This window comes from Lepisosteus oculatus, chromosome 23, assembly GCF_040954835.1.
Source record: "Lepisosteus oculatus isolate fLepOcu1 chromosome 23, fLepOcu1.hap2, whole genome shotgun sequence".
Lineage (NCBI taxonomy): Eukaryota > Metazoa > Chordata > Actinopteri > Semionotiformes > Lepisosteidae > Lepisosteus > Lepisosteus oculatus.
This window is the reverse complement of record NC_090718.1, coordinates 2,433,991-2,449,327: the sequence shown is the minus strand read 5'-3', so window position 1 is coordinate 2,449,327 and position 15,337 is coordinate 2,433,991. Positions and strand designations below refer to the sequence as shown.

The 15,337-nt window shown below is 51.4% G+C and overlaps 2 protein-coding genes and 1 long non-coding RNA gene across 13 annotated transcripts in view; 2 read left to right on the top strand and 1 right to left on the bottom strand.

The window, feature by feature from the left end:
* The window catches only part of znf384b (zinc finger protein 384 b), a 30,993-nt gene extending 24,752 nt beyond the window's left edge, over positions 1 to 6,241 (top strand). For 3 of the 11 annotated variants that reach the window (XM_069183136.1, XM_069183130.1, XM_069183131.1), the window contains 5 exons: positions 79 to 246; positions 1,046 to 1,124; positions 1,949 to 2,107; positions 2,905 to 3,291; positions 3,625 to 3,847. In XM_069183136.1, the coding sequence (XP_069039237.1) occupies positions 79 to 246; positions 1,046 to 1,124; positions 1,949 to 2,107; positions 2,905 to 3,291; positions 3,625 to 3,813 (982 nt within the window). In that variant the 3' untranslated portion in view covers positions 3,814 to 3,847. Of the gene's footprint in view, positions 1 to 78; positions 247 to 1,045; positions 1,125 to 1,948; positions 2,108 to 2,904; positions 3,848 to 5,638 lie in introns of those variants that run through there. The other 8 variants (XM_069183137.1, XM_015337946.2, XM_069183138.1 and 5 more) reach the window with 6 other exon arrangements.
* A 1,120-nt stretch (positions 6,242 to 7,361) lies between these two features.
* Positions 7,362 to 13,454, bottom strand: LOC102691250 (endothelial zinc finger protein induced by tumor necrosis factor alpha-like). The gene is made up of 4 exons (XM_069182780.1): positions 13,195 to 13,454; positions 10,739 to 10,887; positions 10,108 to 10,201; positions 7,362 to 8,830 (listed from the first exon to the last, which is right to left on the bottom strand). Exons 2-4 carry the CDS (start codon positions 10,880 to 10,882, stop codon positions 7,521 to 7,523), a joined length of 1,548 nt encoding a protein of 515 aa, XP_069038881.1. The 5' UTR covers positions 10,883 to 10,887; positions 13,195 to 13,454; the 3' UTR covers positions 7,362 to 7,520.
* Positions 13,455 to 13,587: 133 nt separating this feature from the next.
* On the top strand, positions 13,588 to 14,661 carry LOC138224746 (uncharacterized). Its single transcript, XR_011183168.1, has 2 exons — positions 13,588 to 13,733; positions 14,591 to 14,661. It is a non-coding gene; the product is annotated as an uncharacterized lncRNA (long non-coding RNA).
* Positions 14,662 to 15,337: the final 676 nt, after the last annotated feature.

Here is a 15,337-nt window from a genome sequence, read left to right as displayed (position 1 = left end):
CTCCCCCTCCCCCTCTCCCCCCCCCCCACCCCTCCCTCCCTCTCTATCGCTCCCCCTTCCCCCTCTCCGTCCCCGTAGAAACCACACAGAAGCCAAGCCCCACAAGTGCCCGCACTGCTCCAAATCCTTCGCCAACTCCAGCTACCTGGCCCAGCACATCCGCATCCACAGTGGGGCCAAGCCCTACACCTGCTCCTACTGCCAGAAAACATTCAGACAGCTCAGCCACTTACAGCAGCACAACAGGTAACCCCCAATTTATTGTGCACACACCTACCACCCCCCACCCCACCCCACCCCACTCCCTTTCCCTCCCTGCTTCTCTGCGTCTTTGCTTGCTTTTCTCTCTCTTTTCACAAGACTGTGCTTCCCATGGTCCTTTGGGGGAGGTGCGCTCTGGCAAACGGGGTCATGGGAATTGTAGTTTGTTCCCCCCCCACCCCCGGTCCAAAGGGCGCCAAAATGCTCAGGTCAGTCAGCCACACACAATCCCGCCTTCTTCTACGCGCATCTCTCTTGCTCAGGTGTTTCCTCCTTCCTTCCCCTCCGTCATCATTCTGCTCTCTGAACTATGCAGGGGACTACATTGCCCATGATGCTCTGGGGCAGGTGGGTGCCGGCAGTAGTTTTATAATAAGATGAGAAAGATCCTGGGAGACTGTGGTTTATGTCCAGACCGCACTCTACATTGATTACCATACACCGAAACAGCTATCCTTTGATGACACCCCTTTCCCTCCTCCCCTTTCTCTCTCCACCCATCTCTTTTGATTGTTTCTTTGTTCTCTATTTTCCTTTGTGAAGACATTTTGCAAAAAAGTAACCAGCTTCCCTGTGGTCCTCTGCAGAATCTCCAGCATCTGCTCTTCTGAGCTTTCTGATGGATATCTGCCGGATTTTCCTTCATCATAATTTGTATTCCACAGTTGGTGAACTACATATCCGGGGGTTTCCCTGGGGCTGGGAGTCAGGTGTTGCGGATGCAGTGCAGACGAAAGAGGTGATGGGAGCTGCAGTCTTAATCTGTCTCTCTTTCGCTCTCTAGGATTCACACTGGCGACCGGCCCTATAAGTGTGCTCACCCTGGCTGTGAGAAGGCCTTCACCCAGCTTTCCAATCTGCAGGTACAGTGAAAGAACCTAAATAGTACTATGCAGTATGTGAAAACTCAAAGCATCCTGAATAATACAGTACAGTGTGTGACGCATAATCCCATACTGAATACAACAGTACAGTGTGTGAAGACTCATATGCTTCTGAATAATATAGTACAGTTTGTGAAGTATAATGCTATCCCGAAAGAATATAGTACAGTGTGTAAAATACTACTGAATACTACTGTACAGTGTGTGAAGACCCATACCATACTGAATGATACAGGGCAGTATGTTATGTATAATATCATATGGAATAATACACTGCATTGTGTGAAGTATAATCCCATACTGAATACTACTGTACAGTGTGTGAAGTATAATGCATACTGAATAATACGACACAGTGTGTGAAGTATAATACCAGTGAGACATGCTGTACAGTGTGTGAAATATACCATCCTGAATAATAGATTATTGTGTGAAGTATAATACCATACTGAGTAATACTGTACAGTATATGTACAGTGTTCTGAGTAACACATTACACTTTTACTAATATTAATATAGAACTGAATACAATATAATAAAATATAGAATGTATTACAGTCCTTTTGAAGAATATAAACAGAAAGCTACAGAACTTTTTTAGTATATAGTATGATAAAGTACAGCTCAGTGCTCAGTAAGCTGTTTAAGTCTTATACTAGAAGATAAGACATTACAGAAATGCAGATCTGAATAAAGCAGTCCGACACCTTAAAATAGTGAATCGCTCATGAGAGCAAACCCGACTGCGTGTGTGGTCTTCCACGAGCGCTGATGTGTGCCTCTCTGCTCCCCTCCTCTGGCAGTCTCACCGCCGGCAGCACAACAAGGACAAGCCCTACAAGTGTCACAACTGCCACCGCGCCTACACCGACTCGGCCAGCCTGGAGGTGCACCTGAGCACCCACACCGTCAAGCACGCCAAGGTCTACTCCTGCGGCATGTGCAACCGCGCCTACACCTCGGTGAGACACTGTCTCCTGCGTGTCCCTGTGTCCGTGAGACTGGGTGTCTGATACAGAGTGAGTCTGCACCTCAGTGAGACACCGGCCTGCGTGTCCCTGTGTCCGTTAGACTGGGTGTCTGATACAGAGTGAGTCTGCACCTCGGTGAGACACTGTCTCCTGTGTGTCCCTGTGTCCATTAGACTGGGTGTCTGATACAGAGTGAGTCTGCACCTCGGTGAGACACTGTCTCCTGTGTGTCCCTGTGTCCATTAGACTGGGCTTCTGATACAGAGTGACTCTGCACCTCGCTGAGACACTGTCTCCTGTGTGTCCCTGTGTCCATTAGACTGGGTGTCTGATACAGAGTGAGTCTGCACCTCGCTGAGACACCGTCTCCTGTGTGTCCCTGTGTCCCTGTGTCCGTTAGACTGGGTGTCTGATACAGAGTGAATCTGCACCTCGCTGAGACACTGTCTCCTGTGTGTCCCTGTGTCCATTAGACTGGGTGTCTGATACAGAGTGAGTCTGCACCTCGAGAGGCTGTAGTGATTTTTACAGCTGTGTAGTTTCCTTCTGAGTGACGTATTGCTCAAGGTTACGTGTGACAAGACTGGACCCCACCTCAGTTAGAGCAGTTATAACTGTCCAGAGCCCTGACGTCTCCACCACCACCCCCACACTCCCCGCTATCGCCTGACCCAGGAGCGTCCTGAAGAGCCGGCACGCTCCGGCGCAAGTGCTTTGAGAGAGCCGGGGAAGCGTCCCGGGAGCACTTGCGGTATCCCCCCCCCAACTCTTCTCTCTCTGCGTCTCAGGAGACCTACTTGATGAAGCACATGAGGAAACACAACCCGGACCCCCTGAGCGCGGCCGCCGCCGTGGCCCAGAGCGCCCACTCGCAACAGCAGCAGCAGCAGCAACAACAGCAACAGCAGCAACAGCAGCAGCAGGCAGCTCAGAGCCAGGCCGGGCAAGCAGGGGGCGGCGCGGCCGGGGGAGGGGGGCAGACCCAGAACCAGGGCCCCAACGCCTCCACGCCCTACCACCCGGGGCCCGGCCAGTCCGACGGGGTGCCCTGCCCCTTTGACCTGCACCAGTACAAAACGGTGGCGGCTGGAGAGATCCAGTACAAGCCCGTCAGTGTCGGCGACCTGCCCACACACAAAGACCTCTGTCTCACGGTCTCCACGTCTGCCATACAGGTGGAGCATCTGAACTCCTAAACCGAGTGGGCGGTGGGGGGCGGGGATGGGGCGGGACGGGGGTGGGGCCTGGGCGGGGCATTTGGGGAGTGGGAGGGGTCAGAAGAAGAGAGGCAAGACTGTGGCGAAACACCCAAACGAAGAAGGCAGGAAGATTAGGAGCGAGGATACGCAGGAAGGAGTCGGAGAGAGCGAGGAATCTGGAAAGCAAGGTACCAGGAGGGAGAAAAAAGTGATGACAATAATTCTCTTGTAGACTCTACTCATCTGTAGATGAATCATAACATTGTTCTTACTGTTATTAATCTTTTTTTTTTTCTCTGAATGTTTTAGTTACGTCAGACCTCCAGGTTGTGGGAGGGTGGAAGGAGTGGCGAGGGAGGGGAGGCAGGCAGGCAGGCAGAGGTACTGGAAAGTGGGGAGGGGGGGAGAAGGGAGATCTGGTGTCAGCTGAGCGGTGTGACTGAAGGTCTCTCCTTTCGCTCTGATCGGCGATCTCAAAAACATCTGACTTCCTCATGAATTCAACTAAATAAACATTTTGTTTACATGCGGCCATTCATGTCTGACCTTTATCCTGTCTTCGCTCTCTTGTGCTCAGTTGTTTTTACACACTCTTCTGCTTTATGATGGGGCTGCTGTGCTTCACCTCACTGTCTCTGTGTCACCAGGTTCACTCTCCTGAACCACTGTCGCTGTTTCACCAGGTTCACTCTCCTGAACCACTGTCGCTGTTTCACCAGGTTCACTCTCCTGAACCACTGTCGCTGTTTCACCAGGTTCACTCTCCTGAACCACTGTCACTGTTTCACCAGGTTCACTCTCCTGAACCACTGTCGCTGTTTCACCAGGTTCACTCTCCTGAACCACTGTCGCTGTTTCACCAGGTTCACTCTCCTGAACCACTGTCACTGTTTCACCAGGTTCACTCTCCTGAACCAGTGTCGCTGTTTCACCAGGTTCACTCTCCTGAACCACTGTCTCTGTCACCAGGTTCACTTTCCTGAACCACTGTCGCTGTTTCACCAGGTTCACTCTCCTGAACCACTGTCGCTGTGTCACCAGGATCACTCTCCTGAACCACTGTCGCTGTTTCACCAGGTTCACTCTCCTGAACCACTGTCGCTGTTTCACCAGGTTCACTCTCCTAAACCACTGTCGCTGTGTTTCACCTAGTTCACTCTCCTGAACCAGAGTCATTGTGTCACCAGGTTCACTCCTCTGCACCAGTTTTGCTGTGTTTCACCCAGTTCACTCTCCTGAACCACTGTCACTCTGTCACCAGGTTCACTCTCCTGAACTACTGTCACTGTGTCACTACGTTCACTCTCCTGAACCACTGTCGCTGTGTCACCAGGTTCACTCTCCTGAACCACTATCACTGTGTTACCACGTTCACTCTCCTGAACCACTGTTGCTGTTTCACCAGGTTCACTCTCCTGAACCACTATCACTGTGTCACCACGTTCACTCTCCTGAACCACTGTCGCTGTGTCACCAGGTTCACTCTCCTGAACCACTGTCGCTGTGTCACCAGGTTCACTCTCCTGAACCACTGTCGCTGTGTCACCAGGTTCACTTCTGAACCACTGTCACTCTGTCACCAGGATCACTCCCCTGCACCAGTGTTGCTGTGTGTCACCAGATTCGCTCTCCTGCAAGCCTGTCACTGTGCTTCCCTTCAGCGCTCTCACTGTGCTTCACTAAACTCCTGCCGCTCTCTACCTCACTGCCACAGATCCAGCACCTCACCTCCTCGTTCTGGCCTGGGTATTGCAGTTTACTGCAGTAGGCCACAGTAATCCAGTCAAGGAGGGCTTCAGTCACACTGAGTGGGGACTGGGGGGGGCGGGGTTGGCTCTATATTTGTCCCTTTTTTATTTCTGTTTTGTATTCTTCCAACTCTTCCCAGCGTATAACAGTGTTTCTGTAATAACACTGATAATAAGATCAGTAATAATAGTAGTGATAGCAAATGACGGAATATAGGAGGGAGCGAGAGAGTTGCTCCCCTCCCTCTGTGATGCCAAATCACATCAGAACCATTGTGATCCGAGTCACAAGAGGTGATTTTGAGGCACCACTCAGACTGACAGTTACAGAGTTGCTGACAGGTTGAGTTGTGACCGTAGACTTGTTTACACAGGCAATACTGTAAGAAACCATCATCATTATTATTGTTAGTTGTAGTTATTATCAGTGGCCACGGTTATAATCTCTTGTAAGATATTAAAAAAAGGGAAGATTTTTTTTCTTTTATCTCCGTGCTTCAGAACAAAACAAAAAAAGCAATGTAAAAATATATATATATATAAAAATATTAATAAAATAAAATCATGTATTTCAGCACCAGCCAAACCGAATGTCAGACTCCACCCTCAGATCAGACTGGGGAAGAGGGGAGTCAGGATTGGGCCAGTATGGACAGCACTAGGAGAGAAGAGAGTTCTGATTGGTCCGGTAGAGATGGCATCGGAAGAGAGGCGAGTTCTGATTGGTCCAGTAGAAACGGCGTCAGGAAAGAGGAGAGTTCTGATTGGTCTGGTAGAGACGGCATCAGGAGACAGGAGAGAGCTGACTGGTCCAGAGGAGACAGCACTAGAATTCTGGGAGGGGATTTGTCTGCTAAGAACTAGGAGAGAGGCGATGCGCTTGGTCCAGTAATGACTAGGTGAGAGGGGCATTACGACTGGTCGAAAAGATAGGACCTGGAGAGAGCTGAGTGGTGATTGGTCCATCAAGAGCCGCAACGGCAGAAAGGAGAGTTGTGATTGGCTGGTACTTGTTTAGTATATCACATTGTATTCCATTATGTCTCTTTATGCATAACAACAGTTCTCAATATTACTATTATTATTATGATGATGATGCTCTCAATACTGTATAGACTTACAAATACACACATAAAGGAAGCTGTGTTTCTTGTTACAAAATAAAAATTAAGAAAGTTTGTCTGGTCTCTTGTCATCTGCAGGGGTCAAAGATCTCAGTCAGCTGGGACTCAGATTGACCCCTAACCCCCCCCCCCCCTCCCCTCTATCTCTCTTTTTGGTTCATCTTAGGGTAAAAATCGTTTTTGTTACCATCATACGGCTGTCCTCTCTTCCAAAACCCTGCCCCCTCGCCTGTCACAACCTGTCCTCGATTAATTGGGGCAGAAGAGAATCGTTGGTTCACCACGACCAGAGTGACAGAGCACCAGAAACTGACACCCCTGTTCATCGGTGCCTCTGGGAGGGGAGTCCAGAGCTCTCGCTGTCCCTGGATTGCGAGCTGATCCCTGGATACTCACCTGTAACCTTCAACCTTCCAACGTTCACGCTCGGCACTGAAGAGCTGACCCTCCTCAGAGCTGTCAGGCCAGCGAAAAACATCAGAAAGGCCGCAAAGGAGAGGCTATTTCCTAAACGAAACCAGGAGATTGGCTGCTGCAACAAGGCTGGGCGGCTTGTTCCACCCTCCCACCACCCTTAGTGTAAAGTGATGCCTCCTGTTCTCAGTTCTACATGCACTGAGCTGGAGATCCCACTTGTGCCCACTGGTTAGTGTTTCTGCTTTGTCGGTGTTGTTTACCCCCGTTTCCAGCTACAGGAATCCTGGAAGAGATCACGGATTTTTGATTTGCTTCCAACAATTTACACTCTTTTATCACCGAACGTGCTCGACTAGGCTTCCTTTCTGGAGCCTTTTCCAGAGCTGGAGCTCAAACTGCAGTTACTATAAAAACCCGTCCAGCACGATTTTAAATATTTTGACTAATTCTATAGGGCTGCTCTAATTGATTGAGATTGATCGAGCCCGCTGAACAACTGAGGAAATGATCAGAGCTCAGTTTTCAAAGTCTAACCGCGCTTCTTTCAACCGCCTCTGGAAAATTGGGGGGTGAGGTCCCCGTTTTCCCGGAACCGGTGGAAGGCTGGCCACAGCGGAGCAGGTACAGTTCGGAGTGGATCTAGCAGGGCGCCTAAGGCTCACACACCAGCCTCGAGCGCGAGAGCCCGAATCCTTTCGGAGGAAACCGCGCCGTCCCACCGCCGGGGCGACCGATTAACGAGACAAGACGCCGGAGCCTCGGTTTCAAACTGGGGTTTTTAATAGGGAGGTCCGGGGGGCCTCGCGGTACATCAGGGCCCCGGGCTCGGGAGCCGCGAGGCCGTCGGTGGACCAGCAGGGGAGGGAGGGGGGTGGCACCAGGGTTGAGAGTCCCTCTCTCTCGTGCGCGCGCCAGATCACGGCCCGTCTTCGGCTTTCTTTTCCCCTGCGCCCTCCCCCCCCGCCGCCCCGGCCGCCGCCACCGCCGCCGCCCCCCCCTGCCTGGCGTGGACCCGCTGGTGCGTCTTCAGGTTCCCCGAGTCGTTGAAGCTGCGGCCGCACTGGGCGCAGCGGTAGGGCTTGACGCCGGTGTGCAGGCGCCGGTGGGTGTTGAGGTTGGCGGCGTCGCCGAAGCTCTTGCCGCACTGCGGGCAGCCGTAGGGCCGCTCGCCCGTGTGGGTGCGCTGGTGGATCTTCAGGTGCTCCAGCTGGTTGAAGCGCTTGCCGCACTGCGCGCAGCAGTAGGGCCGCTCGCCCGTGTGGATGCGGGCGTGGGTCTTGAGGTGGTCCTGCTGGATGAAGCTCTTGCCGCACTGGGCGCAGCGGTAGGGCCGCTCGCCGGTGTGCACCAGCAGGTGCTTCTTCAGGTTGCTGGAGTAGCCGAAGCGCTTGCCGCAGAAGGAGCAGCTGTACATGCGCTCGGTGGTGTGGGTCTTCTGGTGGATGTGCAGGTAGTAGGACTGGCTGAAGCTCTTGCCGCACTGGGGGCAGCCGTAGGGCGTCTCGCCCGTGTGGACCCGCTGGTGGCGCTTCAGGCAGCTGGCGCGGATGAAGCGCTTGCCGCACTGCGGGCAGCCGTAGGGCCGCTCGCCCGTGTGGATGCGCTCGTGGGTCTTCAGGTCCCCCGAGTAGTTGAAGCCCTTCCCGCACTGGGAGCAGCGGTGCTGGCGGGGGGAGGGCCCCGCCCCTGCCTCTCGGATGGCGGCGCCGGCGGTGGTCCCGGTGCCCGTGGCGGTCGCCAAGGCCAGGGGCGCCCGCAGTGCCGTCTCCCCCCACCGGGGGGCAGCCTCCTGCCCTCCCTGGCGGACGGGATCAGGGGCGTCCGGCACGAGGAAGCAGCCGGGCCCGGCGGCGCCGTGCTGGCTGGGGCTGGGGCTCGGGAGGGGGGGCCGCGCGTCTGGCACCGGGGGAACGGGCCGGAGCTCGGCGCCGATCGGGACCGGTCCCGGGCCCCCGTCCGGCCGCTCCCTCCTGGATCGCCGCCTGGCGAGAGACTGCAAGTCGCACAGAGCTCTCATGAAGTTCTCCGGGACCAGGTGGTGATCGAGCCCCCCCGTCCCCAGGCCGGAGGACCCCAGCGGGCCGAGCCTGCGGAAGACATGGACCGGTCCTGGTCCCACCGGCCCGTTCGGACCGGCCCAGAGCTGCCGCGTCAGCTCCTCTCCACCCTCGGTGGGCGTGGGCTCAGGAAACCGCCCAAGGGGCTCAGGGGTGGCTTGGCCAGCTCCTGGGGGACAAGAAGAAAAGAGACTGAAGCTCACCTGTAAGGCTCTGTGTGGCCAGGCACCTCAGCACCTGTCTGAACTACTATCTCCCTACTCCCCACCTCGCAACCTTCGCTCTTCTAACTCTGCTCTCCTTACTGTCCCCCCAAGCCCGTCTACATTGTATGGGTGACAGGACCTTCTCCTGTTATGCCCCCAAGCTCTGGAACTCTCTCCCCAAGGATATCAGAGAGTCACCTTCTCTAAACTCCTTCAAATCCAGACTCAAAACCCTCTTCTTCAGAAGAGCCTTTACTGAACTGGTTCCATTCTTCACCCCTCTGCTTAGTTCCTTACTACCACCATCCACGGTCTCCTCTGTGTATTGTTAGTGTGTTTTATCTTGTGTATTCTTTTTATTTATTGTTGTTGTCATTCTGTAAAGCGCTTTGAGAAGCCACCTTTAAAGGCGCTATATAAAATAAAGTTTTTTTATTATATTTTATATTATTATTATTATTATTATTATTATTCAGGCCTACACGTTGGTAGGGCAGATTTTGGATGTGGGAGTACATCATACACTTACTCAGTGGATGTACAATTCTCTTACTCATTGGGAACAGTCTGTGCGAGTGAGCTCGGGGACGTCTCTCACCATCAGCACCAGCACAGGGGTACCCCAAGGGTGCGTGCTGTCCCCACTGCTTTTCACACTGTACACTGATGATCGTGTACGCCGCTCTGACATCTGTGCAATTACCAAGTATGTGGATGATGGAGCCCCGACTGGATGTCTGAATGATGATGAATACAATTACAGACGGGATGAATCTTTTTTCATCATTGACATCAGGAGACAGCGCTGGTTTTTAAGCACAACTAAAAACTAATTTTTGAAAGAAATGTTCTATTCCTGTGGCTATTCACGGAACCGATTTTGAAATCCTAAATGAATCTGAAATACCTTGGCATTCCCAGGGATCGTAAATTGATGCCAATACAGAAGTAAGATGTTTGAAGGTGCAGCGAAGCTTGTGTGTTTTTAAGCACGTTGAGGAGTTTAAATGTAGGAAGTGAAATGTTGACACTTTTATTTATGAGAGTTTGATTCAGTTTGATCCTTGCAGAACCAAAACAAGCTGAACGGGTCGAGTGATTTCACAGTGAGCTACAAGTCCGGCTGAACTGGGGGCTCTTAAGGACCAGAGGTGGAGACCCCTGCTGTCGGGGTCTGGGTTTCTCTGAAACGCAGTCATGTGAACAAAATCTTTGGGGGGAAAAAAAAAACGTTACATACTTTTCCTGCTAGCGAGCAGCGCTTGGTGCAGGCCGGAGGTCTCGTCTCCGACGAGCAGCAGCGACTCAGGGCTGTCCTCCTCGCTGTCGTCGGGCTGGAACACAGCAGCGCGGGGATCAGGGAGGGGAGACCCGGCTGCTTCCTCCTACTCTACCTGTTCCTCAGCTCCCACTTCACCACCCCTCCTTATCTAGCTGACAGACCCACTCTCCCTCCTTCCTGAATTCCTCCCGCCTCATGAACGGTTCAGAGCGAGAGGAGACGGGCCCGTCCGGCCCTTCCTGCCGTTAGCAGGTCCCGGGATCTCGTCCGGCCGTCTGCTGAAAGAAGCCACCGTCTCAGCTTCAGTCACATGGCGGGGGGGGTTGCTTGGTCCACGCTCCCACCACCCTTTGTGTAAAGAAGGGCCTCCTGGTCTGACTGGAGGGACTGTGGGGTTATGGGAGTGTGGAACAAGCTGCGGTATGTGAGAATATGGGACACGTATGTCCTAGTTCTCTGGGAATGCTTTAGTCTCGAGTTCTTGCACTTGAACCATTTAACCCTTCTGCACCAGCCTTTTGATCACACGTTGATCACATTTCCCTAAGGGAAAGAATTATCTATCTATCTATTACACTTGATTACTCACCTCTTCTTTTATGATGACAGATTCAACTTCAGCGATATTCTCTATCAACTGGTCAGGGTACTGGTCAGTATTTTCTTCTTTTATTTGAACTTCCTCTTTAATCTGAACTTCCTCTTTAACTTGAATACCAGGTTTCGTCTCCATATTTCCTGTTGAAAAGAGAAAAGTGTCAAAGCTGAAGAAGTGCATTCATCCATTTTCTGAACTGCTTCTTCCAGTCCAGAATCAAGGGGGAGCCAGAGCCTATCCCAGCAGGCAGCAGGCACTCACACCAGGGCCAATTTTCCCAGAAGCCAATTAAGCTACAATCATGCCTTTGCACTATGGAAAGAAGCCCATGCAAACATGAGAGAACATGCAAACTCCACACAGACAGCACCCCAGGAACTGAACCCTGACCGTGCTATGAGACAGTACTGCTAACTACTGTGCCACCGCATCACCCTCAAATAAATCCACAACAGGTAAAAACTGCAGGATGAAGTTTAGGGGGCTGACATCATCCGAGTCCTGACTAGAACAAAGATTTTGTGACAGTGCACATGTGCTGGCTCAGCTGTTAAAGGCTTCGATTGTATATCCAACGTGGGGTTTAACTCACACCTAAACCTCAGGTATGAAACTCAGCTCTGATGATGGCAAACTGTGAGGAAGTATACAGGACTCAGAATTGAAAAGCTGTGGGCACACACATCAAATGGTTTTAACCATCAGATTAATTCAAGAGCTTAAGGAAGTGTCCTACTGTGACAGGTTGAAGGAGCTGAGTCTTTTTAGTCTGAAGGCAGTGTCCCACACTGACAGGCTGGAGGAACTGAGTCTCTTTAGTGTGAAGGTACATTCCCACACTGACAGGCTGGAGGAACTGAGTCTCTTTAGTGTGAAGGGATTGTCCCACACTGACAGGCTGGAGGAACTGAGTCTCTTTAGTGTGAAGGGAGTGTCTCACACTGACAGGCTGGAGGAACTGAGTCTCTTTAGTGTGAGGGGGGTGTCCCACACTGACAGGCTGAAGCAGCTGAGTCATGAGCAGAGGAAATTACAAGGGGATCGGATACAAGTATTTAAAATCCTCAAAGGAACCGACAAAGTCATTGAGAATCAACAGTGAGACACGAACCAGAGGGCACAAGAGGAAACTACAGGGAAGAGCATTTCAAACCAAATACAAGAGGCGCTTCTTTACGCAAAGGGGGGTGGGAGTGTGGAACAAGCTACCCAGCCTTTACCCTCCCCCCCCCAATTGACTTCACTAGAAAGTAGCACAGAAGCGGTTAAGACCGTGACTCTGGTGTGAAGTGATTCCCTCACAAGGTCTGTTTCAATTAGGAAGTTAGACCCGCTGCGATTGGAGGCGTATGCGATCGCGTTTCGCTGCGAAACCAGCAAAGGTGTGTGTAGAACACCGGTGATTGGACTGCATGTGCACGAAACGGGATTCAATTAAGTCGTTAAGTGCCGAGATGGAATAAAAGCCGGAAACGAAGGCAGCCCTCCAATCCAGAGAACAGTCGTGTTCTCACTCGATCTGCGATTGTGGTGCACGCTGCTATTTCAGAACAACGATACCGATGAAGAATCGAATCGAATCGAAGCGCAGCCTTAAAGTGTGAAGTATAGTCCTTTATTTTATGGGCAAAGGTCTCTTTTGATACTTCTGAACTTCGCGTTCCGGGCTGTTTCAGGTTCAGGACCGTTCTTCGACCAGAACGCGCATCCGAGGTCCGGTTCGGCGGTTCACACCGCTAATCCGCACTCGAGAGGTCCAGTTTCACGGCGCTGGCTGCTTCGGAACCGCACCTTCTGGGTCCTTCTCTGTTCGCGAAACGACGCCGTTTCGGGACGGAACTCTGCGTGGCCCGCTTTCAAGCGCCTTTACATTTCCGGCCCCCAAATGTATTGCCGTTAATTGGATTTTACCCCCGTCCCGAGTGAGGGATCAAGCAACTACGACAGTCGTAAGTAATCGTAGTCATACCCGCTTGCTGAAGAAGGCTGACTGGGAAGATCAACGCAACTCTCCCGTGGGGTGAGCACGCATTGTGATATGAGGAACTTGGTTTTCTTTTCTTTTTTTGGTGGGGGGGGGACCGGAACCATTTAAGATTAGGAGAACGATTCCTTTAAAGTTATCAGCTTCTGTGGGATAACTACCGTTTCACCTTATGCCCGTCTTAATATAACCCTCTGATCCTCAAATATCCAAACCATGCTTGATCGTTGATAATGATCAATTACTGAGATTAAGGATCATTTTGGTTTCCCTCATTGTGTGATGTCCTCAAGAAGATAACTAAAACGCGCAAACCGCATGAAGCCACGACTCTGCGTTTATTCTCAACCGCGGACGTTGAAAAGACTATTTCCTTAAGTGCTAAATGACTGAGATAATGACACGACGTAGTAGCCAGCTAAATGCATCCGTCAGAACAGGGGGAAGAAAAACAAATACACACCCGCACCAGCAGCCCGGTGTCAAATATCCGAGCGGCTCGGAGCAGCCCCGGTTAATTCGTTTCTCCCCCAGACGCTGGAAACGACCTTTTTGATGATTAATAAAAATCCGACCGCTAATGTACGCGTCTCCTCGGCTACCCAGTTGAGGAGGGTTTCATCGTTTGCACACTCCTCCTTGCTGAAATATCGAGACTCTTCCCACGGTTGTAGCACACAAAACGGTCCCCCCCCCACCTTCCCCACGGCCTTCTGACAGAAAAGCCCCGAATCACTTTTTTGTTTACAATTACTTCACCGGAAGAGAGGGCGCAGGAGAGCGCGTCCCTCCGGAAACGAAGGCTTCTTGGTGGTTCCTATATGCTGTGGTGCACTGTACGTGAGGTAGCATGCGTTTTTAATAGTGTTTTTAGGTGGTCGTGGTCTTACTGTAAGACCATACCTAGACCCGCAAGACAGGAGGGAAACCCCTGATGCCAGGGGTTGTTTTTTCCATGCTAAGCTTGGAAGTTGTTTTCAGTGCAAAGTTCGATTGCGCAGCGTAAGTATAATCGCTTTCCAATAAAACAAATGACGCGTAAAGCGTACGAGATTTGCGCAAAACGGATCCCAAGCTAGCTGGGTAATACTCGTGACGTCGAAACTGCGTAGTGTACTTGTGTTGAAAGCCTTATGAAGCCCACACGATGTGCACGAGGTTACCCTGCTACGACTTTTATAATTGTACCATCCTGGCATTTTCTGAACTGCTTTCTCCAGTACAGGGTCACGGGGGATGAGACGTAAAACCGAGGTCCTGACTCTCTGTGGTCATTAAAAATCCCAGGGTGTTTCTCGAAAATAGTAGGGGTGTAACCCCGGCGTCCTGGCCAAATTTCCAATTGGCCCTTACCAATCATGGCCTCCTAATAACCCCCCTCTATGAATTGGCTTCATCACTCTGCTCTCCTCCCCACTGAGAGCTGGTGTGTGGGGAGAGGACTGGAGCATCATCCAGGTGGGGCTGCACACTGGTGGTGGTGGAGGGGATCCCCATTACCTGTAAAGCGCTTTGAGTGGAGTGTCCAGAAAAGTGCTATATAAGTGTAAGCAATTATTTTTTTATTATTATTATTAACTTAGTTAGGGGTTAAACCCCTTTGACATAAAAAGTACATCTCAAAACAAACACGCTTGAAATCCGCTCTGATGCCTCTACAGATTTTTCCCCTGATGGCCGACCCCATCTGTGATCCTGCCATTTTGCTAAGGCTTTCTGGGCCCAGTTTGAGGACTGGTTACAGGACCTCCCCCTTACCTTTTCCTGACCTGTCTTGGCTGTATGATAATGTCTATTGTCTCAATTCATTTTCCAAGTCTGTCATTTGTGCCTATGTTTTCTTTTCTCTAATGTTACAGGGTACAGCTGAACAAGTAAGCCTTCCGAGACACTTGTCGTATGTGGCAAATAAAGGCATCTTGAATCTGGACCGCTGCCTTCATTACATACGGTATCTCTGCTGTCCAACTACCCCCCGACATGTTGGACAGGATTTGAGCCATAGTGAACAGTGGAAAGGGTGGGGAACACCCCTGGGGGGTGATCAAAGGCAACAGATAGCCTGGTCCGGTCTGTTATTAGAGAGAAGGGAGGGAGGAGGAAGCAGAAAATCCGTGGGAAGTTGAAGGGGAAGGTTTGTATCTCAAAACCCCTGTGATATTCCAAACAGATCGTCTGGGGAAAAGTGTTATTTTCCACGGGGGGGAGAAAGCATAAATTCACGTCGTGTTGAGGAAAAAGCGATTTAAAAATAATATACGATCTAATTTATGTGAACAAGAGGTATTCCTCTTTTGGCTTTGGAATATTTTCTGAACAGGTCTGTGTATATGCTGTTTTAGGGATTTATAAGACTGGGAAGTTTTATTTTTGGTGTCATTCGCGCTCTCCCCGCTGGTCTCGGGCAAGGAGCAGATCTGGAAGTGCAGGCGGGCGGCTGGGGCACTGTGTTTGCTGTGATCAGGCCGCGCAGGGCGCTGGAGAAACGAGGTCGTGGAAGCGCTTGCAGGTCCAGCTCACTCGAGTTAGACATGAAGGTTTGGATACGTGGGGGGGGGAAACGGCATTCCTGTTGACATCCGAAAAAGAGAACTTCACTCTCCGAT